Source organism: Daldinia loculata, assembly GCF_022478755.1.
Source record: "Daldinia loculata strain CBS 113971 unplaced genomic scaffold F4817scaffold_7, whole genome shotgun sequence".
NCBI classification, from domain to species: domain Eukaryota; kingdom Fungi; phylum Ascomycota; class Sordariomycetes; order Xylariales; family Hypoxylaceae; genus Daldinia; species Daldinia loculata.
Genome location: NW_026054861.1, coordinates 666,713 through 689,075, shown reverse-complemented (window position 1 = coordinate 689,075; position 22,363 = coordinate 666,713). Strand labels below are relative to the sequence as shown.

General features: G+C 47.7%; 5 protein-coding genes across 5 annotated transcripts; 3 read left to right on the top strand and 2 right to left on the bottom strand.

Moving 5' to 3' along the window:
* Window positions 1–46: 46 nt before the first annotated feature.
* Window positions 47–1,262, bottom strand: F4817DRAFT_263700 (uncharacterized protein). Its single transcript, XM_049299331.1, has 2 exons — window positions 811–1,262; window positions 47–691 (listed from the first exon to the last, which is right to left on the bottom strand). Exons 1-2 carry the CDS (start codon window positions 926–928, stop codon window positions 153–155), a joined length of 657 nt encoding a protein of 218 aa, XP_049162265.1. The 5' UTR covers window positions 929–1,262; the 3' UTR covers window positions 47–152.
* A 219-nt stretch (window positions 1,263–1,481) lies between these two features.
* Window positions 1,482–4,118, top strand: F4817DRAFT_263654 (uncharacterized protein). Its single transcript, XM_049299330.1, has 7 exons — window positions 1,482–2,016; window positions 2,071–2,393; window positions 2,449–2,562; window positions 2,619–2,983; window positions 3,037–3,060; window positions 3,115–3,408; window positions 3,467–4,118. Exons 1-7 carry the CDS (start codon window positions 1,775–1,777, stop codon window positions 3,821–3,823), a joined length of 1,719 nt encoding a protein of 572 aa, XP_049162264.1. The 5' UTR covers window positions 1,482–1,774; the 3' UTR covers window positions 3,824–4,118.
* Window positions 4,119–4,715: 597 nt separating this feature from the next.
* On the top strand, window positions 4,716–6,612 carry F4817DRAFT_328025 (ethanolamine kinase). The gene is made up of 3 exons (XM_049302109.1): window positions 4,716–4,800; window positions 4,980–5,803; window positions 5,865–6,612. The coding sequence occupies exons 2-3, from the start codon at window positions 5,072–5,074 to the stop codon at window positions 6,393–6,395; spliced, it is 1,263 nt and encodes a 420-aa protein (XP_049162263.1). The 5' UTR covers window positions 4,716–4,800; window positions 4,980–5,071; the 3' UTR covers window positions 6,396–6,612.
* A 7,151-nt stretch (window positions 6,613–13,763) lies between these two features.
* Window positions 13,764–17,542, top strand: F4817DRAFT_312900 (uncharacterized protein; the record flags this gene model as incomplete). Its single annotated transcript, XM_049300182.1, has 5 exons — window positions 13,764–14,013; window positions 14,088–14,183; window positions 14,248–14,894; window positions 14,944–15,067; window positions 15,129–17,542. 5 exons carry the CDS (start codon window positions 13,764–13,766, stop codon window positions 17,540–17,542), a joined length of 3,531 nt encoding a protein of 1,176 aa, XP_049162262.1.
* A 1,718-nt stretch (window positions 17,543–19,260) lies between these two features.
* F4817DRAFT_312899 (uncharacterized protein) lies at window positions 19,261–22,185 on the bottom strand (the record flags this gene model as incomplete). Its single annotated transcript, XM_049300181.1, has 1 exon — window positions 19,261–22,185. One exon carries the CDS (start codon window positions 22,183–22,185, stop codon window positions 19,261–19,263), a length of 2,925 nt encoding a protein of 974 aa, XP_049162261.1.
* Window positions 22,186–22,363: the final 178 nt, after the last annotated feature.

Below are 22,363 nucleotides of genomic sequence, written 5' to 3'. Positions count from 1 at the left end.
ACTGTATTGCCAAGCCCTACTAGACGGGGCGCCGTCTACGGTTGGTCAGGATGGACGGCTAGCTGAGCCATAAGCGGATCATCTAGAGAAGATCTCTGGGGTAATCTTCATTTTATTTTTTTAAAGGGGCTGATAGGAGGGAGAAAAAAGTGTCATTCAGGAGACTTTTGGTAATGCATACAAATTTCGTCGGCAGAAGCGTTCTTGTGAGGGTTAAAAGATTTCCTTGCCCCTTCTGCACTGGCTACGAAGCCGCAGCTCTCGTAAAACGATATCGCATCGCCGTTTGACGTATACACGACGAGGCTCAGCTCGAGGCGTTTGCTATGCTGCTTAGAATAAGCGAACGCCTCTTGTATTGCAGTCTCGGCTAGGATTTTGGCGAGACCTTGGCGTCGAGCATCTGGCAGCGTGTAAACGCCGCTGATCTGGAAACGTACAGATGAGGCCTCACCGTGATTCTGGTGATTCTGGTGATGATGATCGCTGCCATTTTTCATTTCGGAACTGACTTGGAACGGATTGCTTGCCGGGTCTGGGTTCGGCATCGGTCCAATTAATGATGTAGCGGATAGAACCTTTCTATCATGCAGGCGCACGGCCACGAAGGTCTTTACAAGAGGGTTATTAATGCGGCTGAGCCAGTCGTCATTACTAAAGTTGATTTCTCTATCGTGAGTCGAGCCGAAGACTGTTCGTATAAGTGGCCAGCCAGGCCCGCATAGTCAGTAAATCATGTCAGTTATCATGTTGTGTCAACCTCGGGGGGCACCAACACGTATGCCAGAATCATTTGTCGGTGAACCTTACCGTCAGGGTCTTGTTCCAACGCAGCCAGCCTAAAGGGCTTATAATAGTCCAAATAGAAGCGGGAGCCTTCCTCGTCGGGCGGTATAAGCTCAATGCGCCATTCTGTGAGACTGAACATGTTGGTTCGAGACAACGTTCAAGATGCAGCCGCGCTTATGATGAAAGGATAATGATTGGACTCGGATGTGCTAATGGATACCGGTAGGCGGGTTATCATAGCCACCCGGTTTGCTTCCGTGCTTCGTTACAGACCACCAAAGAGGGTTTTGGAAATTTAGATAGTTGCATACAAACCTTCTAAAACACTGGGCTTTATATTAAACGAATATGAGTCACTATTTTAGATATGGGAGTCACACTCCAATCGTAGTTGCTATGTTTTAATGTCTTAATAAGAAAATGGCTTAGCTTATTGTCTGTAGTTGCTCAAACAACGCTACATAGTAGATGAGTATGTAAGCAGGTGCCTTGCCTAAGTACCTAACCTAAGCAGTTGCTGCGGTCGATGTTAGTCCAATTATATACCTAAAGTTTGTTAGACGGCTGCATGCATGTCTTATGTAGGGTCTAAAGAGGCAGAGCAGAACAGGTACATAAGGATCCAATCCGGTCGGGCGGTTAACTTTAGGTACTAAACCCTATGGGACGATCCGATATCTACCGCTCTCGATCGCAATTCTATGAGCCTAGTCATTGGTCATCTCCTCCCTTATCCCCACCCCAAGACCCCCGACATGAATTATGTCGCCTGCTCAACCAATCCCCTGCATGTGACGAACCACCTGTGACAGGCGTCGAATAGCTGAAAAGTGTAGAAAGTCCGTATTATATCATAGCCTCGCTCGATTTCTTTTTCTATTTTACAATATAGCAGTACTATATAAATCCAACGATGAGTTTCAATCTAACCTTCATACTATACTCTCACATTAAGAACAAAAATCAGTAATCTTGATCTTACGTGATGGCGTCCAGTAATGATATAACTCCTCCCGAGAGCCCCGGGTCTGTCTTCCATGACTTTGACCTGGAGCATGTCTTCAAGAAAGCCGAGCAGCACGTGAGAAATGAGGAAAGCAAGAATTTCGTCGTTGAGTTCGGGTCCGAAAGAGCGCGGATTGCATTCGACTTCGATATAGATGACGCTAGGAAGCTGCTCCTTGACCAAGACCCCGACGAAAAAAAGGAATACCCTATTCGATGGATGTAAGTTATAAGTCTTCAATATAGCTATGGCAGATAGACTAACGAAGGTTACAGCAACATATGGGATCCTAGCGGGCAGAAAGAAATCATGAAGGCCATAAGCGATAGATACGAATTCTCCCGTAGGTTACTTGGTCTAATGACTACGCCAAGGACCCAGAGGGACGAGATACGACGGCATAAACACAGAAGAAGAGTCACAATAGCCCATCTACGAGAGCCCAGGGACGTAGAGAAAGGTGAAAGCATATATGGCGACTTTCCTGTGAACCCTGCTATGAACCCTCCTGCTCCCGCAGAGCTTAACGATAACATTGCTCTATATTTACAAGTGAAAGACACGGTAAATTACTTCTCTACGGACCAAACGCCGAAAGGTAAACACTTCTCAGGATAACAGATTTGCTTCCCCGTGCTAACCTCATTAAAAAGCCTTCTGTATCGGTGCAAATTGGCTACATAAGCGCCCAACACCAGCGCGCAAACACCCTCGGATCAGTATAATGCCGCCCAAACACTGGCAATGGCTTGTACTCTGTAATAATCGTAAGTGTTACGCCGTTATCATTGAGACACTACATAATTACTAATGTTTTAAATAGACACTGTTCTGTCGATTCATGAGCAGCACTCATTAGAGCCAGTACCGGACAAAGAGGACTGGGTAAAGTGGCGTCAAGCCGAATTCGAGTATATGAGAGCTCATACATTAGATATCCTCCGACAACTTTCCATCATAGGGTATGGGCTGTATGAAAATAATCCACTCGCTCAGATCGCGGTTCGGACATCGCTCGGAACATCCAAACGAGAAGTAAATAGACAACAATCGGGGATGTCTCTTTTCAGTAATAGCGAAATAGGGAGTTTAGCCGATGAAGGGACAAGTAACCTCTTCTACTACTTATTTGAGGACTACGTTGCAGCAGGCCCTCTCAAGGCTGCGGAACAGGAATTAGAGGAGCTGGTAAGCTGAGTTTCCTCCGTATAGAAAGGACGACACTAACCTTCATTGCGCAGACTGAAAAAGTGCTGGAGAGTACGGTACGTCGAACCACCATCAACTCCGCGTGACAGCTACTAAGTGTTGCATAATAGCGTCGGAAAAAAATGTCCAAGAGCTACGAGATTATACCTACATTACATTATCTAAGCAAGGATCTTCGAGAGTTCAAACATTTGTTCGAGAACTATAAGAACCTTATAAGCAAGGTCATGGTAGTTGGGAAACCCGAATTACATCATAACGGTGGATTATTCGATGGGGATCGAAAAGTATACCTATCGAACTCGGCGCTCAGTCGATTTGATAGGCTAAGCGATCGGCTTCAGTATCTCATGCTAAACACTATTGAAGGATATCTCGAAGAGATAGGGGCAATATCAACTACAGTAAGAAAGAGCAGCCAATTACATTACCTGGTTCGTGAACATAGCTAACTTTACACAGTACTTCAACTTAACGCAGCAGAAGGACTCGCAGGCAACGGCAAGACTGACGAGAAGCGCGACGCTACTAGCTAAGCTCAGCGTCTTCTTCCTCCCGATTAGTTTTATGACGAGCTACTTCTCGGTGCAGGTCGAGGATCTGTACGTGTACTGGACCGGCAAGATGTATTGGACCGCGTTCGCGGTGATAGCGAGCGTGTCATTTGTGAGCTTGTTCTTCTTCAGCAGGCTGCTCATGTTCGCGATAGACGAACTAGATGCTTGGGCAGCCGTCACAGCGGAATGGATGAGCAGGGTTCTTCAAACTCTTCGAGCTTGGTTGAGACTTAAACCTAAAGATGGGGATAAAGATGATTAAGGAGATCGATCTGGACTGTCTTTCGAATTGGGATGTACTGTGGTTAATGGCATGAATGAATATCTGGCAGGAGTGTATGACATCTCGTCATATATGATGTACGAACTTAGCTATGTGTAATGGATTAGTATAATACATAGAGTGGGAGACGAACTAACGGCAATACCCGGGTCATTTGCTATACATATTTATGGTACCAGCTGATCTAGATAGTGCTTACATACATGTATATTAGGTACCTAACCTACCCTAATTGAGCCCCTCTGAACCAATAGAGATGTATTCGATATAACCCCATTAAACCTAAATTTCATTGTTGAATATGAAGTATTCCGTACGCTAAATTACAATAGATCTATATTCGAGCTTAGTACATGCAACGTACGTGGACGTAAGCTTTAGCTACATTTTAATACTTGATCTTTAACCTTCTATTTTGCATGCATTAGCTTTAAACTAAGAGGGGAAACTGACCTCGTGACTCTCGACTCCGATGTTCTTGTAGGTACGAAGTTGTACAATTGTCACTTTCTTAGGCACATGTCATGTGCACGTATTCTTACTCCTTTTCTCTTTCTCTTCGCCTCTTTGATTCTTGTCCCTCTTTTATTTCTTATAATATACATTCATCCTGTTGTCCCCATTCAAATCGATCACTTACATGAAATAAAGACTATTGTAAGGTACTTACTATTTTATTAACACATCACTTATCCAGAAAAGATCTCGTGGGATGAAAGTGCATATGTATGTACCACGCAGTATGTAGGACATTGCCACCTCTTCCCAAGATTCAGGTGCTCTAGGGCTGCAGCTACCCCTGCCGCCCCTGTTTTTAGTTCGATCAATTAACTCGACTAGTTGGTCCCTGACCACTACTAACCACTCCCACAGATCAACTAACCATCCCCAATTGCACACCATTCACACCCTTTTCCTTCTGCATCAGGACAGTAATGACGTTTTGCTGCTTGTTGGTACGTACAACCATCGTTTAAAACGTCCTAACCACCTCAAGTTTGCCCTCGCTTCAACGTTTGATCGCTCTTAAATTATTACCTACCCTTGCGACACATCCACAATCTACATTCTCCCACTCGCACGCTAGGCGGTGAACTTTTTTCTTTTTCTATTTATCTACTTACTCCAGAAGAAGCAGGCAAATCCTTTCGAAATTTCGATCCCTCCATGACCTTATACTGTGCTCCTAAAAAGAACGACAAGTAATCGACCGAGCACTTGTGCAATATGCCTTCGTTTAACTCCAACGGAGTCGCCAACGGCCACTTTGGCCAGTTACGACACATTCCCATTTCCTACGATAACGACAACTCCAATGCCTCAGCTCGTGCACTCATTCTCGCCCTACTTCCAGAATGGTCGAGCCCCGACTCCAATATCGAATTCGTACCATTCAAGGATGGTATAACCAACACATTATTAAAAGCCATTAATAGGAAGGAAGGACTATCTCAAGACGAAGTGGATAAGGAGGCGGTTCTACTACGAGCATATGGACACGGAACCGATGTGCTCATAGACAGGCACCGCGAGACCCAAAATCACGAGCTGCTGATGAAATGTGGCTTGGCTCCCGAATTACTCGCTCGCTTCGATAATGGCATGATATATCGTTATATCCGAGGCACGCCCACTCAACCTGCCGACTTGAGGATGCCGCCTATATATTTAGCTGTTGCGAGGCGGTTAGCACAGTGGCACGCTACCGTACCCTGCATATATGAGACGCATGCGCAGAAAAACGGGGTAAATGGGACCAGCAACGGTCATCACGAAGTGGAAATTGAGCATGCCGCACCAGGGAAACCCTCGCCCAACGTATGGACGGTTATGCAGAAGTGGATTTTTGCCCTCCCTACCAAGACAGAGGCTCAGCGCACGAGACAGGCGAGCCTCCAGCAGGAGCTAACTAAGCTAGTTGACGAGCTGAGCCAACGACCTGGACTGGGTGATAATGGCGTAAGTAGTACTGGAAATCCAACTAGTAGTTTTCTCGGACGCTAACTAGAGGTACTCATAGCTCGTCTTCGCGCACTGCGATCTCCTGAGTGGAAATGTGATCATTGAGCCTCAAGAATTAAGCAGCACTAAAAAGGAGGGCGGTCTGCAGAAGGTAGTCAGTTTTATAGACTATGAATATGCCACTCCTTCGCCTGCAGCGTTCGACTTGGCTAACCACTTTGCGGAATGGGGTGGGTTTGACTGCGACTTTACTGTGTTGCCAACTCGAGCACAACGGCTAGAGTTTATACGGGAATATATTCACACTTACTTCAGTATATTACCTAACAAGCCTGATAACATAGACGAGGAAGCAGAAGCACAGAAACTATTTGCTGAAGTAGATATATTCCGTGGTGTGCCCGGACTTTACTGGGGAATCTGGGCCTTGATCCAGGCCACCATTTCGCACATCGATTTTGACTACGCGGAATATGCCGAGATTAGGTTAGGAGAGTACTGGGGGTGGAGAGAGGCTAGTAAATGCGACGGCGAATTAACAGGAAAGGAGTTGTCGGTACGGGAAAAAAGGTGGGCGCAGTTGGAATAGATCTTCTGGCGTTTTTAGGGGTAAGATGTGATGGGGGTCTTAACCGCATTTTAATAGATACCATTATGATAAAGGGCACGTTTGAGGAAACTTGGCCTACGCGGGGATTATAGCTACGATCGTATAATACTTGAGGCTAGACGGGGGAGCTGGGGGCATTTAGAATAGTCTTGGACTTAAACTAAAGCAGCATCAATGTGTTTTCCATCCTGAGAAATGAGAGTGTTGCTTGATTGATAACTTGGACTGATGATATGGTGGCGTGAACTACTTGGTTTTCAGGTATGAGAAATAACATGTACGGCGTAAGCATTTATACTCCTAACCCCGACTCTCGAGCTAGCTGGCCCGAAATGTTGGCTTTAAACAGCATAATGGGAAAAGCAAGTGGGCATAAAAGGCCGCTAAACATTATGAATCGCTTCGTATTAGGGGTAATGCATCAGTGCCTTGTCTGCAGGGAACAGCTATTTTAAAGCCTCTGTCTGGCTATCGGCGGCGTATTAGGTTATGCTATAGCTCTGACTCGTTTAGTAGTGTCTTATTCCTTTTAGTCGCTAGAATATGGCAAGACTATATGTTAGACGATTACATTTCCCGTGGCGGTCCCGTTATTGATTTGAAATCTGACTGGGATGAGGTTTCTAGGATGAAGCGCTATTTGAAGTTCGAGGATAACTGTCTGCGTGGTTCGAAGCTCGGCTTTGGATATTAATGGTATATCGTTATGTGAAGAGGTAGTTGTATATAGGTTACCTAGGTAGGTATGTATGATAAGGGTTATGAAATATAGGTCTTATACCCCTTTAAATATTTCACTGTCACTCCCTTGAATAGACAATGATTATAAGGGCGACTAGACTATTTAATTTACACTTCTGGATAAAATGTATATAATTGGCCACTAGGTATTGAACGAGACAAACTTATCAGGTGAATAAATCTCGGTATAAGTCCTGTTTTAGTTAGGTCTAGATAAACCTACACAACAACTGCTCTTATTCATCAAGTATACCCACCTAGGTAACTTACAGGCGCTATCGTGTGCATTTTGAACTACTCCCAAGTAGCAGTTACTTCCTCTTGTCGATATTCGCAGGGAGAAGCATTTAAATATACTCTACACCTACGATGTAGTGACGATAAGTCTATGTCATGAGGTCATCTTTTGGAAACCCCTGTTATGCATATATTCTGTAACGGTATTGGTTATTTTAGTCCAAATACTTCTCGAGTCATCGAGTCGTGAATCTATTCGAACGAAGCTGTCACCATATCTTTAGTTTCACTTAGTAAAGGAGCCGCACGCCGATCTAATAGTACGAACTTGGCTATATAAGTTTATTATTAAGATGGCTTCTTAAGTACATAGACCTGGAATGTGTGTAAGCTTAACTTTGACAAGTGTATTAAAGAGAACGTATATGATATAAATGTATGTGCCGATTAGTACCTAGGTAGCTTTTATAAGGTGTAGGATTATATGTGTTTAGGTCCTTAGATGGAGAATTTATATGTGCATATATATCTGAGAGTTTATATAGGAATAACTACTGAACCTCCCTAGTCGAGAATTGTTGACTAGCTTAGATTAACAAGTGTAAATGGCTGTTTTATATTGTTCCGCCTCCTTCGGGACTACTTCCGAGAGATAAACTTCCTACTGCGTTATATTCCAATAGTATTATTCGAGAGTCATTGGTAGCGATGGATCGGTTAAGCACTTCTCTAAGTAGTAGCGAAATATCCAAAGGGCTGCTTGGTAGCTCATCTAGGGCGAAGGCCATCTTGATGTAGTCCACATTTCCGGGTTCGAACTGTGCCCCGACTCCTTGGAGAGGTGGCTGTTCTTGACAACTTGCTCGAGGATGAGACATCCGAATACGACGATGTGAGCACCGGTGGTGACAGGCTATGGTATTGTTGGGTTTGCGCGACTAGGTTGAAGTCAGCTCCCTGACTATGACTATACCGGACGTGTTGATATTATACCTGATGCTCGAATGTATTAAGGGGTAGGTTTCTTGATACTGATATTAAAGCTGTGATAAAAGGGGTGGCTAACGAAACTCTTTGGATTGCGGGCATCTCTTTAAGGCGGTGATTGTAGGTAGTGATTAGTGATAGCAGGAGGCAATATGTACTCGGGCTGCGATAGTAGATCGACGACGGAAGGATTCACTGTGGAGGGGAAGGGGAAGCTGTTGGACAACAACCTTGACTCAAGTGTGTGAACATTAAGAATTACGTATCTTATTGGACTATCAGGTACGAGCTGAAGGATACGCATGCGCGTTATATTCCCTGGTTTCTCTAGTGCTCATTTTGATATCACGATGTTGATGGAAACGACAACTGCTATCACGTCAACAGTTCACTAATAGTTTACCGAGCCAATGACAAATACCATCAATATATTTGATGATATTGGCGAATAACAACTATTCCACCACCAATCCTAGTAAACAAAATTGAATCATCGCACATCAGCGGCGCGCCGTCGTGCAAGAAGTCGGAAATTATGATGGGTTTGGGGGCCAGCTGAGAGTAAGGCAAGTTTTGACTATGCCCAAAAGGAGAATTTGGAATGCCGCCTTATCGCCTTATCGCCTTATCGCCCTATCGCAGCCCCAATCCGCGCAGCACGTCAGCTAAAGGTACTTAGGTACTATTTGAGAGCTGAGGGAATCGGCAGGCTTCGTAAGTACTCCGAACGTACAGATAAGGAAGTGCGAACCTTCCTCGAGGCGTGGTGTGGGGACCATTATAAGCCCACCAATCAAACCGATTCCTATATCTCGAGCTGCAAAGGGTTTAGTTACCAAACAGCCAGCCAGACAAGGGTGTGTTTAAAAGTGGATCATATGAGAACAGGGAGGGAAAGGCCTAAAGTGAATTTCATATTCTCTCATATCTTCCCTCCATTTACAAAGCATCCGGTACCTTTCCAGATTTCACCAACCTATCTATCATTAGCCAGTCGACCTACTCAACAAAATACAAATACAAATACATATGTAGTATCTGGTCCATTTGCCCATCTATCCATCTATCCATCTATTCACCTGCAGGTATATTCTTGGCGACGCGCAATCCTAGGTGTGACGAGCGTGTTCCGGGCATCATGATTCGAACAAAGAATATACTCTTTGCTGCTGGGTGAGCTTTGCATGCCGCCTGTTTCTGACCGCCTCTGCCCTTGCAATTCTGTCATTCGCGCACGCGATTTCGCTCGTTGCCACCTCATCTCTCATCGGCCTTGCTTCCCCAACTCCTTCTACTTACTCCCCATGTTGCCTAGATACGTATGTAGTCCGACACTTATCCATATCTTCTACCTATGTATTATACTACCCACGTACGGGGCTACATACATGTAGTTAGTACGACAGGGGCTAGGGAGTGAAATAGGCGGCTTTCCTCAAACGGCAATGCTGAATCGGAGCTGATAGTCACACGTTGCTTAATGAGGGAAGTGGTTTCAGCAGGCGCTGAAATTGGACTATTCCCTTCTCTGACGAGAAGATGCCTGTGCGGAATATACATATGAGGCAAGTCAGAGGAGAAAGAGGCAGTAAGAGAAACGACGCTTGCATCTGCAACACTCAATTAGCCCACACAAAATAGCCTGCACCCCAATGAACGGCGGACGATGGACGAGACCAAAGTTTCGCCTAGACCGTCTCGGCACTTATCAATGCACTTAAGAAACATGACGTTCCTAACTCGGGAAGTGATCAGCAAAAGTGTCGATGCATGTGCCGGATCATATGGGTCGACGTCCGATTCCCTCCCGCATGGCTGCGTTTTCTTACAAAGGGTTTTTTTTTTCTTTCTCTCGGGGCGGCCTAACACCCTGTTTCCCGTCTGATGCCGTCTGATGTCCAGACAAATATGGTATCGCCATGGTCTGTGTGTAGGAAATGCTGGTTTTAGAAAGAACCACATTCGTGATTAGAACCGATTGCTACCGCACCATTTAAAATTAGGGTGGTTGAAGAAAAAAACCGATGGAGATGAGGTGAAGCGGAGCGGAGCGAGCAACGTGGGATGATGGTCTAGAGCGTGTGGGAAAAAAAAAAAAAAAGGTCAGCCGAAACAAATTGCATGGACGGTTGTTTGGAGCTGATGCCAGGCTGTTCTTAGCGGCAAGTAAATTACCGGGCTGAGGCGGTCGGGTGGCCGCTAGGGTTGCGCACTGGCGTTGAGGCTTTATCTGGCTGTCTGGCTGACTTGTGGACTACTTTAGGTACTATGTATGTACTCTAATAGGTACCCGGCTGACGACTGGCGAGAGAGTTCTCCAAGTTGGGGGCGACAATAGCGGACGACGGACGCATCTATCCATCTTATCCTATGTAGGTACATGTATGGCAGATTCCTCCGGATGCGCCCCCGAACGACTTGTTAGAGTGCTGATAAACGTTTTTGCTGTTATACTATGTACATAGGTAAGTATGTACATATCTTCTTACATTCTCACTCATCACTGCAGAATGTAACTATAGATATAAGACGGAACCTTCTGCATACATGTACTTCGTACATATGTACATGATACCTGTGCCTACTCATCTTTATATTTATTTCTTACTGGTACCTTCGTGTGGTAAATTGGGGGAACATAGGTGAATGTTAAGTCGCTTTACGACTCTAGTAATTCTTAAGGATGCCGTCTCAAATTTGACGACACGACTTATATAGAGGTCGTCGTATAAGAATAAAAAGGTGATAACAGGTACCTAACACGTGCGCTTACACAATGATTCCCTTTAGGTGACACCCCCCGGGGCCGCGAACTATTGTACATGCAGACCGGAGAAGCTGATACCTACCCATCAGCTAGATGCTACTGTCGGTAGATAAGAGCAATTGACTAGCATGGGATCAATGGTAACGTGATTAGTCGTCATCTCTCATTGGTCGAACACTCCCTGTTGCCCTTTTTTCCCTTGGGTTTTTCATATCATTGTGCCACCGTACCACAGCTCAAACCTGCTGAAGTTGCAATCACTCTGTGAGCACTAGCATTGATCAGCGTCAACTCAAACTAGAGCTGGACATCCAGCCGTCAAAGTTTCCCGCCTGTCATGTATGCAGCTGCCGATTGAAATGTAAACCCGCGCGTGCTACCTCACGTTATACTCCACCGATGTGGCCAATAGCTCTCGGTTTATCCATCTTGGAGACGGGACTGCTATGGAGCATTCTAACCCTCGCTCGTCAGCAATGCTTAGCCGCCTGGAGAGACATAGGCGGATAATGATAGGTGGCGTGTAAGTATCCAGCACATCCAACACAAGACCCAGAACTGTTGCTATTTGTGTGCTCGCTACGCTACGCTACCGTGTGTAGTGGATGAAGGGAAGGACGGACACCAAGCGAATCCAGGGAGAGGCTAAGTTAGGTAGGGCTTGTTTATTTAATTAGGAAGGGATACGGAGTTTAGATGACGCGGGCGAAGGTCTCGATCTGTCATGTAGCTCTCTTGGTACTATAATATTAAATAATATATGTATGCAGTGTAGAAGGGCTCAGCTAATAAGAATGATAACGACGACGGTGGTGGTTTGTTACACCTTCACACACTTTACATACATACATACATACATACATACATACATACATACCTACACGTCTAGATACACTTTGGCCAAGGTAGTAAGTAGTTAACACGGTGGTCCCAGCAGCACGTTGTCGGAAGAAAACGACGCAAGAAAGAAAAAAAATCTACGGCATCTTATTAGTCGCCTACCTCGAGCAACTTTTAGCTAGGGCTCTAGCTGGATCATCTTAGTCCAGATTAGCAAAGGGTTCGACTATAATAATGTCCAACGGCCTTACTATGTATTCTACCACCCCCTTGTCCGCTAACTTACATGTTTAGACTAATGTACTCGGTACCTAACTAAGCGGGTATAGGTATTACCTAGTCTATGCACTGTATATCTAGGTAATAAGGGACACTTCGGTTCTCCATATCTCGTACTTTTTTCTTCTTCTTTTCTTTACTACGATGTCTTGGTATTTTAATTTAGAAAAAAAAGTAAAAAGTGTTGTCGTCGTCTTAGTTAAGTTAAAGTTTAAGCTCATGATCTTATAACCAACTTCGTATTAGCTCTTATGATATACATATGTAAATTGCGTAAGCCGTCCTTCCCACGGATGAAGATCCAATGGTCGGTAGTCGATACCCATACCGAAAACAATGTGTATTGTACATACACTACATTAGATATACCTACTGTACCTGGGTCTCGAAGGTGTCGACGCTCCGCACCGACCTCCCGAATACCCCGGCAGCCCGGGAGCTAGAATCCTTGCAGGGCGTTGCACCTTGCTTTTACACCTTGCACCCCCTTCCAACTTCCGCTCAATTGCGCGTTCGGGCTATGTAGTGTATGTACAAGTAATAATAATAATAATTTTTTCCTTTTCCTCTTTTGCCCTGCGCTTACCCTTTTTACCCCCTTCTCTATTCCAAAATTTATATGTTATCCCAGGGGATAATTGTGCAGCAGCTGGTTCCATGTGTGTGTAATCTGCCGCCGTAGTGGTCGCCCCACCTTCCTGTCAACCTAGCCAGCCATTTTTTACTAGGTATCTCTTGCTTGTCTATCAGGTCCATCAGGTCCAGTCTGCTGCTTCCTCGATCGCGACGACCCCAAAAGTTATTAGCCAATTTGCCCTCAAACCTAAGCCTGCTATCTTTCATTTTCTTCTCCTTCTTCTTCTCTTCTGATACCGAGATAACTTGCGGGAAAAGAAAAATAGAAGAGAGAAGTAAAATTTTTTTTTTATTACCTCCCTTTCCCTTTTTACCTTTTTTTACCCCCACAAGAAAACAGCTAGATGTTCTAAGTTCACATCCACCCCTCGCGACATAGTCCCCGATAGGCGTCCTGCAGCCAATCTTTAAAATTTGTTGTTGCTATTGGCTCATTTCGTCACGAGGCGCAGTCATTGACTTTTTTTTCCCTTTCCCTTTCCTTGCACCCTTTGGCCGACGTTTCCGTCATGAACATCAAGTTTATGATTGTCTCTTCGTCCCTCGTAAACCGCAGTTGATGTGTACCGCTAGGTCACGCGCGCAAGCGGGAAGCGAGTCTGCGCGCGAGCGACTGAAAAAGTGAAAGTGAGAGTGAGTGTGAGAGTGAGAGAGCTGGTGAGGGTGGAGAGCGGCTCAGCCTTAGGCCAGTCCAGCCCGCTTGTTGCGGCACAGGCGCCGGTCCCGTATATATACCACAGATGTACGGCTCAGGCCCAAGCCTATAAAAAGAAAGAGACAAAAAAAGTTAGGAAGAAAACATAATAGCCTCGGACCCCAACTTGGACTTTGGCGCAAAAGGGTGCGAGAGGGGAGGAATTATGGCTGCCGACTCGTTGGAGCCTCGACTCGACCGTCGCGGCTCCCTGCTCGATGGTCGGGATGCTCAAGTCACACCCGGCTTCGACCCGTCTTTAGACCCCACGATTAGACAGCTGTTCGAGCAGCAAGCTGAAATCCAGGCGAAACTAGCCGCCCTACTTCCAGCCAAGTATCTTCCAAACAGTAAACTCGAGCTGGACATGCTTCGTCGAAAGCTTAGAGCACTGGAGACCTACGTTAAGAGTCAAAGTAAGTGGCCTCTATTTTAATCGCGCGCTGCCTAATTGGCCTTGTACTATATTCTGATACACGTAAACTAAAAGACCTTCCTGGGACCGTTCCCATATTATCTGATATCGAAGAGGCCCGCGCCCTGCAGTATAAATGCGAGTGCATCGAGAGTTTCTTAATAGATCAAGGTATGTGATTGAGTCGTCTCGTATTGTTTTCCCCTTTCACCTAACGTGCGTGTCGTCGTAACAGGGTTGGACCTTCATGATGCGCAGTTTCTGCATGCCTTGAAGCTTTTCGGTCAAGATGACTCACCACCTGGCTACGATGCTTGGCTGGATAAGAACATCTCATTTTATGATCCCATCTTCCGGGGATGGAGGATGAGGGAGACTATACCTCTCATATCAAGGCGTCAGGCTTCCTTCAAGTGTTGGGATGACCGATGCTTATATTATATATATGGCTTTTCTAATCCCGAAGAACGGGACGAGCATCTAAAGCAACATGTCATCCCTCCGAAGAGGGACTCGGGCCTATCGGTTGGCACGATACCACCGATTGTCTTCCCGGACCAGTCGTCGTCACGACTGTTCAGTACCGATCACATAAACCGGAGCTCACCGGCGACGCTACCACGGCTTTCTGTTCCTCCCTCGCTGCCCCCGCTGGCTACTGCCAATCAACCTAGAGATCGACGTGAGTCAACAATTGGCTTTCCCTTTGCAAATGAGCTGCCTCCTCCTCAACCTAGGGGGTCGGTAGACTCGGAACCGGATTCTTTGCTGCCGCCCTTAAAACGAAGTAGAGTCGGACACGGACGACTCGAATCTATAGGTGAGCTGAGGCTACCACGTGATGCAGGACCATGTCTCCGTTGTAAGGTCTATGCGAAGCCTGTAGGTAAACCCGCTTCATATGGATACGATACCTGCTTATCGTCTTTAGTGCGATTCGAAGGACGACTGTGCGTTTTGTTGCGAATCTGCTGGCTCCGCCAGCGACGAGTTCTGGGGCGTGCTCGGATGCCATCGCGGCTCCCTGGTCTCGCTAGCTGATTACATGCTACCAGGTATAACCAACCCCCGCATCGATTAGACGTTGGAAAGCGGCATATACTCACTCCCACATAGAAGCTCTTTCCCCGAGACAGGTGCACACGCCTGTTACGTCACCTATGGCAAGACGTCGAAACATGAACGACTATCTCGAACGGACCTATCTCGTAAGCCAGAGCATGTCGGAAATGGTAAAGTCGCATATGGATTTCGACGATGGGTTTTGGTGGACCGAAGATTTAGCATCGTTACCAATGCCTAATCCCACCTTGGCGACTTATTCTAAGGAGCCCAAGGATAAACCGCCACCGGTCTTGAAAGTACTAGCGGCAAGTTGGAATGCGGAGGGTGTTCCCTTCCAATTCTGGGAACTGTTTAGACTAACAGGTTTCATGTCGGAGAGCCGAGAATTAGAGGCAGTAACTTATCCTGTGCTATATCGTGCAAAGTTACTCTTAAGAGAGATTTTATTCTATGATTTACAGCAGCCCGAACCGTCGATACGAACCGAGGTCAACTTAACTAATGTCACGAATGCCCAAAATTCCCCCGACGATATAGATTACGAAGGGCGGAACCGGCTGATATACAACTGCATGATTCAATTTTTGCAATCCTTCGAGAGTACGACTATGCGAAGAGTCATCTCTGATCCTAAAAGCTGGCTAGCTGTTTTCGTTTCGCTTTGTATTTTTAGCATCGTGAGGACGATCTTGGCAGACCTGATCTCTACGCCATCAAGGGCTATTCCCGCGCAATCGCAATCAGGGTTCCCCATGCCCACAGGCGCCACTTCTATGCACAGCGTCTATAAGGCGTTGGTAAGTGTATTTGCTTGGTCTACGCCGATGATAATCGACGACCCGGCTCTCGAGTTGGACACGCACGATCGCGCGTTATTCGCTACGACCGTTGCGGCTGTTCGAAAAGATGATTGGATTGCGCTGGGAATTCGATCTTCTAGAGACTTCCTCCTGGGACTTGGGAGTGGTTACTTAGATGGTAGTGCTGGAGGGAGTGCTGGGTTTAATGGCTTCTTTAGACAACGGACACCCATTTACCGGCATGTGTCATATCATCAGCCTTCTGTTGTTGGCCAAGCCGGCGAGCCTCGGAAATCGGTCATTCAGTGGCGCCCAATCGACCCCTGGGCAAATAGGAACGAGCAGGAAATGCTACCCGCGACGTATGCTATAGAAAATCCAGAGCCTGGGAGGAGGCATACGGTAGGAGAGAACCCCGTCTTTTCGCGGGCAATTGCTAGGGGACTCAGCTCCCCTTCCAAACTTAGAACTTCTTACCAGCGACCGCCGCTTCGGCGCGTGTTCTGTACTAAGTGTAACGAATACCCCGAGGGTTTCCGTGGCGAGCACGAACTTCGAAGGCATAACGACGCCAAGCACGCATCTTTAGTGAAGAGATGGGTCTGTACCGAGCCGCAGACCGCGAGTCCACATAACTCTCCACAACCCGTAATACCACTTTCGAAGTGCAAGGCTTGCGTTACGCAGAAACGATACGGTGCTTATTATAATGCAGCAGCTCACTTACGGCGGGCTCACTTCCATCCGCATAGGAGCGGTAAAGCTAGTGGCGATTGGCCCCCGATGACTGTCTTGAAAGATTGGATGCGAGAAGTACGGCAGTCCATCGACGTCAATGAAAACGATACATCTAGCGGGGAAGAGGATAATGACGTAAGGATGATGGAGGATTATACATTGCCGCGACAATCTTCTTTCTTGGAAGCTCCTCGGCTTGCGCCCGCGCCGCCTCAAGGACCATTATTAGCCCCGTCGATAGCTCCGTCACTAGACAGCACCGCACACAGCAGTCCTGTTATACCAAAGGCCGAAGATAACAGGAATCGATGTCCTCACCCGGATTGTGGCCGGGTGTTCAAAGATCTAGCAGCGCATATGCTGACACATCAGGAGGAGCGGCCTGAGAAATGTCCTATAGAGAGTTGCGAATACCATACGAAAGGGTTCGCACGGAAGTACGACAAAAATAGACACGCTTTAACACACTACAAGGGGACGATGGTTTGCCCCTTTTGTCCAGGACCTGGCACAGCTTATGAGAAGGCGTTTAATAGGGCTGATGTTTTTAAGCGGCACTTAACGGCGGTACATAATGTCGAACAGACTCCCCCTAATAGTCGAAAGATGATCATCACTGGGAACAGTTCTCGAAACGGCGGGGATGCTAAGTGTTCTATCTGCCAGACCCGATTCTCGACAGCACAGGAGTTCTACGAGCATTTGGACGACTGTGTTCTAAACGTAATTGTTCCGACGACGCCGAAGGCGCTGAAGGACCGGGTCTCGACACCTCAGAAGGGCGATGATAGGAGCATCATTGTGGCTTTGGAGGATTCCGACGAAAAGAGTAAAAGTGAAGGGAAGGGATCCGCTGACGTCTCCCCCGGCAGGGCGATAGAGCCGGCACGAGGGGACAAGATGGATTTGGATTCGGACAGGGATTAAGGCATATAGAATTATGTCCTGTACATACGAGGGAGCGGAGGAAAAGCGGAGGAGTTTGGAAGATATCATGATATACTACTTACGAGGCCGTTATATTCGTGTATACAAACAAGCTTGGAATGAATATCAGGAAGTTGAACGATATACCGTACATAGTTAATGGCCTACGTAATTCCGTTATAAAATTTCCCATTAGACAGACGGATGTGAAGTATTTGGTAGCCGCCATCGGGGCTAGTGGATGGCGAGCTCTGATTATGTTTGTCATGGGTAATGATCGACGAGGAACAAGCCGATGGCCCAGACTTGAGGAGAGTATGGGAAGGATTGATAGATAAGTCAGCGGCTGGCAGGATAAGACGGGATAGGACGGGATAAGATAGGTTGGGTTAGATTAGGACCCTTTGGCTTACCCGTCTGACGTGCCTTGGGGTTTCGGCTGGGCTTACTGCGGGAGGGAGGGATGGAGGTAGTGTCCATCTAACGTATACCTTAGGTACCTAAATATACGTTGGATTATGTATAAGATAACTACCTACCTACCTAATCTATGAGACTAACCTACCTAGAGAGTTCTTATCTGTTGAGCCTCGTCAGCTTCAAAGCTCTGGCGTCGTTATACACGCTGGTACATGTAGGTATGTCATGAAGAGAAGAGAAATCCTTCGGGGCCAAGGGGGTGGTAAGCTGCATGGTAGTGCCGGAGCCTGCTTGGGTAAGCGGCTAGCTGGAAGGGGATTCGGGGAGGGGAGGCTATGTAGGTAGGTAGGTACCTAGGTAAGATTGCTTATTGTTACGCATGTATGTATGTAGGAACGGCACTTGACGGGGTGTGTCGTCGTACAAGCAATATAGCCGCACGCACGTACGGGGGATGGAGATGGAGATGGAGATGGGGATGTATGTAAGGTATAGTTATATGAATTATGAACCCGTCCATAACTCGGAGACGGACTTTTCGGTCTAAGACGAGCCGAGGAATAAAGATGCTTTCTCGCGTTTATACGTAGCTGTAGTATAGCTACCTCTTATAAAAGTTCCCAAGTTGAATAACTACCTGTTATGCGGTATATGATTGACTAAGTCTACCGTTATATATTTGAAAGTCTTCTTACCTACATCTTACGAGAGTAGTTATAAGAAGTAGAAATCTTGAGTACTTTTTCTCTTTCTTAAGGCAAGAGTTAAGGCTAATACTCTTACTACCTCTCCATACTTCCCGTATGTAACTACAAGCACACAACAATACTAAATAGATGGATGGTCTAGTATTTATTATATTATATTAGGAGGTACATAATATATTCTCCGACTTGCTTCGTCTCGACACACAACGACACTAACAAGACACAGCATCATCCCAATTCACGATACATATAGAGTAGACTAAGCTCATGTATAATGTATATGTATGTATGTTCAGGTATATGTCGATCTCGTAGATATTTCATTTTCTCTCATCCTTCTTTCATTCCTTCCATCCTTCCCAATTTCGAACAGGGTATCATCATCATCACCAGCCATACATGCACCTCGTAACCTATTCATACACGCGTGCACACGTTCCCGCCAAACAAATAAGCCGACAACTCCGGCCCCGTATGCACATACCCCGTACCTCATAACACATCAGAAATTCCCCCGTCTCGGGTCGAAAGCGGTCACCAGTCTGAGTAAACCATGCGTCTCTCTTCATCCATTCATGCAACACATCTCCCCTAGTAACCAGCCCTCCTATTGGCAGCAGCAGGAGAAACTGGCTTCCTAGCATACCCATTCAACATCCTAAAGCCCGCACCACACGTACGCCCCTCCTCAACAACCTCATACACACCATCGAGGCACTTTCCCGCCTCGCGCATTTCCGGTGCTTCTGTCTCAAGGAAGCCCAGGCGGCCTTCGGACGCCACCTTCTCCATCTCGCAGCGCAGCAGCCAGCGCTCCCACGCCCAACTACCCGCTAGTCCCGCGGTGGGGGCCGCCGCCTCCGTGCTGCCCGAGACCATAGCCTCTAGCTCGAGGGGGCGTTCGACACCATTGCTATCGCGCGCGACTTTTCTGTTACGTCGGACGGCCGGATCCGCGCCCATCGGCAGACACACCCACGCGCGACGCACCTGGTCGAAGCCGGCGCGGTGCAGGCGGCCGAGGAACATGCGCGTAGGGCTGGGGTCGTAGCCGAGGGTCTTGAGGGCAAAGCCGAACTCGACGCTCTTGGCGAGTCCTAGAGGGCCCGCGTTCGTGATGTCCGAGTCCAGGATGGAGAAATCGAGGTACCCGCCGGGCTTGAGAACGCGCATGCACTCGGCCAGACAGCTGTCCCACTCGTCCTCGCCGTTCTCACCGATGAACTTGAGGATGGATTGCAGCTCACGCGCCGACACGAGGTCGAAGTGCGCATCGGGGAATGGCAGCTTGGCGAGCCGAGACACGGCCACTTGTCGGTGGTTAGGCGGGCCGCGGATGTTGGAGTTGGACAGCTGGCGGATGGCCTTAGTCGTCACCGTGTATACCTTGGTATTTGGGTACATGATAGCGCAGTGCCAGGCCCAGTCGCAACTAGCCTGGCCACCGAGGTCGAGGATGCGAGCACGGTCCCTAGCGCCGCCGATGCGGGAGAGACGAGCCAGACGCTTGGCGATAGGCGCGGAAAATAGACGGCCTCCGTTCAAAACCTTGGTGGCGCCGACGTGCCAGTTTGCCATGGACATCTGGGCCCACGCCTCGTGTTCCTTGTCCTTCTTGAGCTTCTCGGGGTCGTCGACGATAATATCGTCGCCGCGGGCCACGTTGGCGCTCATGCGCTTCTTGGCTGAGTGTGGCACTACGGATAATTGGTACTTGCCGAGGAGTTGGTTGCGGTGAACCTCGCGTAGGGAGATGCGCTGGGATTGGAGAGCCTCAAAGCGTGGGAGACGGTGAACAAAAGGATCCTGACTGCGGGAGCGGATGATGTAATCCTGGAAAGCCCGATAGTAGGCCGACTCCTGGCGAGCGATCTTAGGCGGTAGGGGTTTTGGAATGTTAGTCTTGACGACAATCTCGGAGAAGCGGACAGTCTTTTTCTTCTGTGACGGGGATGCCCCTTCAGATTCGGCTTCCTTCTTGGACTCCTCAACATGGGCAGGTTCCGCCTCCGCTACCGCCTCAGCCTCCGGCTTGAACTCTTCCTCCGGGAGAATACCCTTGAGGTAAGCTTTCTGGGCCATGAGCCATAATTCGGTCCGGTCCAGGTTGGACAAAGCAGCTTCTTGCTGTTTCTTAGCATATGCAGGATCGTAGGTTGCAACGATCTCCGTAGCGGTAACATCCTCATTAGGGCTGGAGGGCTCGATATGAGCGGCAAGAGGAGATGAAGGGTCTCTTTGCTCAACGCGTCGCGCTGTAAGGACGTCTTCGGCAAGGTCAGTCCTTGCCTCGACAACGTGCTCCAAGATAACTGGTCTTGCAGTTGGAATACCATCTGACATGGTACCCCTAATTTCTACAATCTGTTCCACAGGCACCGACGGAAGGGGTCCAACTGCAAACCTCTCGGGACGTGGAGGCGGGGGAGGTAGAACAGTGGCAGTAAGCAGAGTTGGAACACGAGGAGCAGGCTCATTCCATGGCACTCTGTAGAACTGCTCCGCAGTAGTCGAGGTGGGAGGAGCAATGTCATCAGGTGTCATGGAGGGCAAATGCCAAGTGTGCCTTGTGTGGGGAGAAAGGCCAGAGAAAAAGCCTCCTGGCGAGGGAATATCGAGCCTCGTCAACCCATTAAGAGATTGCTGCTGTCGAGTCGAGAGGTGTAGAGCTGGCCGAGACATAGTAGTGAGTAGGCGTGGCGTCTGCTGTGACATTTCCGGCCTCCTCTCAGTGACCTCGATGACCTGCTCTAAGCGGTACTCGCACTCACCGTCTTCGCTCCCAGACAGCGCTTGCAGGGTAGCCAAGGCAGCGGGCTGTAATTGAACACCAGACCAATCTGCGCTATTGATGTCGTCTTCTCCAATTACTGGCGTAGGCGGAGCGGAGAGGGCAGCCAATTGGTCTGAACTTAGACTGCCATCGAGAGACGGTGGTGCAGAGATGGTTGGCACCTCCTGAGATTGCTGAGCTTGCAGGTAGGACATCACGGCCGGCGACATCTCGACCTTGGGTGGTGGCGTCGGAGGGATTGGTGACAGGAACCTCTTGAACTCCAGCTTACCTGATAAGTTCTTAACATCTTCGTCCTGCTGCGCCGGGATCACCAAGGGCGGAAGAGCCCGGTGCGAGACTGACGAGAGAACCGAGGATCGCTTCAGCATTGTGTTACGAGAGCTGTTCCGGCGCTTCACCGATGACATTCTCGAAGCTCGTCGAGTATCTTCTTCGTCAGAGACTTCGTAGATATCGTCAAACTCTGTAACATCAGTACTTATGCTAGCTCGGTTCCAGGGGTCCGAGGAAGATATCGGAGAGTTACTCTCCTCAGCGGATGTAGCCGACGGAGATTCAGGCAGTATCGGGGCCGACAAGAAATGAAAGCCTCGAGGAGTCGGAAAATGGTCACTTCGCGGTGATAGCCATTGTACTATTTTCTCGTTGGACGAACTGGCTTGATTTTTACTCCGACCCCTCGACGTCCTCTTCTGTGACCCTTCCGAATCCTCCTCCATTATTGTATTAAGTGACCTCCCCGGTCTTCGTGCCAGCGAAGGGGAGGGGGGTTGTTGGTATGTGCTAGACGGTAAAAGCACTAGCTCAGGCATCTTGTGTTTAAAAATAATACTAGTAAGATTCTTAAAAGAAAAAAAAGGATGAAACTATATTGGGTTAAATGCAATAACCGTAAGA

What these genes read in the sequence shown, in the direction of transcription:
- F4817DRAFT_263700 (XM_049299331.1), bottom strand. Translation starts at nt 928, where the DNA reads ATGTTCAGTCTCACAGAATGGCGCATTGAGCTTATACCGCCCGACGAG. An exon ending in GTTGGAACAAGACCCTGACG is followed by an intron (nt 692 to 810) that starts GTAAGGTTCACC and finishes TTATACGAACAG; the next exon opens with TCTTCGGCTCGACTCACGAT.
- F4817DRAFT_263654 (XM_049299330.1), top strand. Translation starts at nt 1,775, where the DNA reads ATGGCGTCCAGTAATGATATAACTCCTCCCGAGAGCCCCGGGTCTGTC. An exon ending in GAATACCCTATTCGATGGAT is followed by an intron (nt 2,017 to 2,070) that starts GTAAGTTATAAG and finishes CGAAGGTTACAG; the next exon opens with CAACATATGGGATCCTAGCG. An exon ending in GCTTGTACTCTGTAATAATC is followed by an intron (nt 2,563 to 2,618) that starts GTAAGTGTTACG and finishes TGTTTTAAATAG; the next exon opens with ACACTGTTCTGTCGATTCAT.
- F4817DRAFT_328025 (XM_049302109.1), top strand. Translation starts at nt 5,072, where the DNA reads ATGCCTTCGTTTAACTCCAACGGAGTCGCCAACGGCCACTTTGGCCAG. An exon ending in CTGGACTGGGTGATAATGGC is followed by an intron (nt 5,804 to 5,864) that starts GTAAGTAGTACT and finishes AGGTACTCATAG; the next exon opens with CTCGTCTTCGCGCACTGCGA.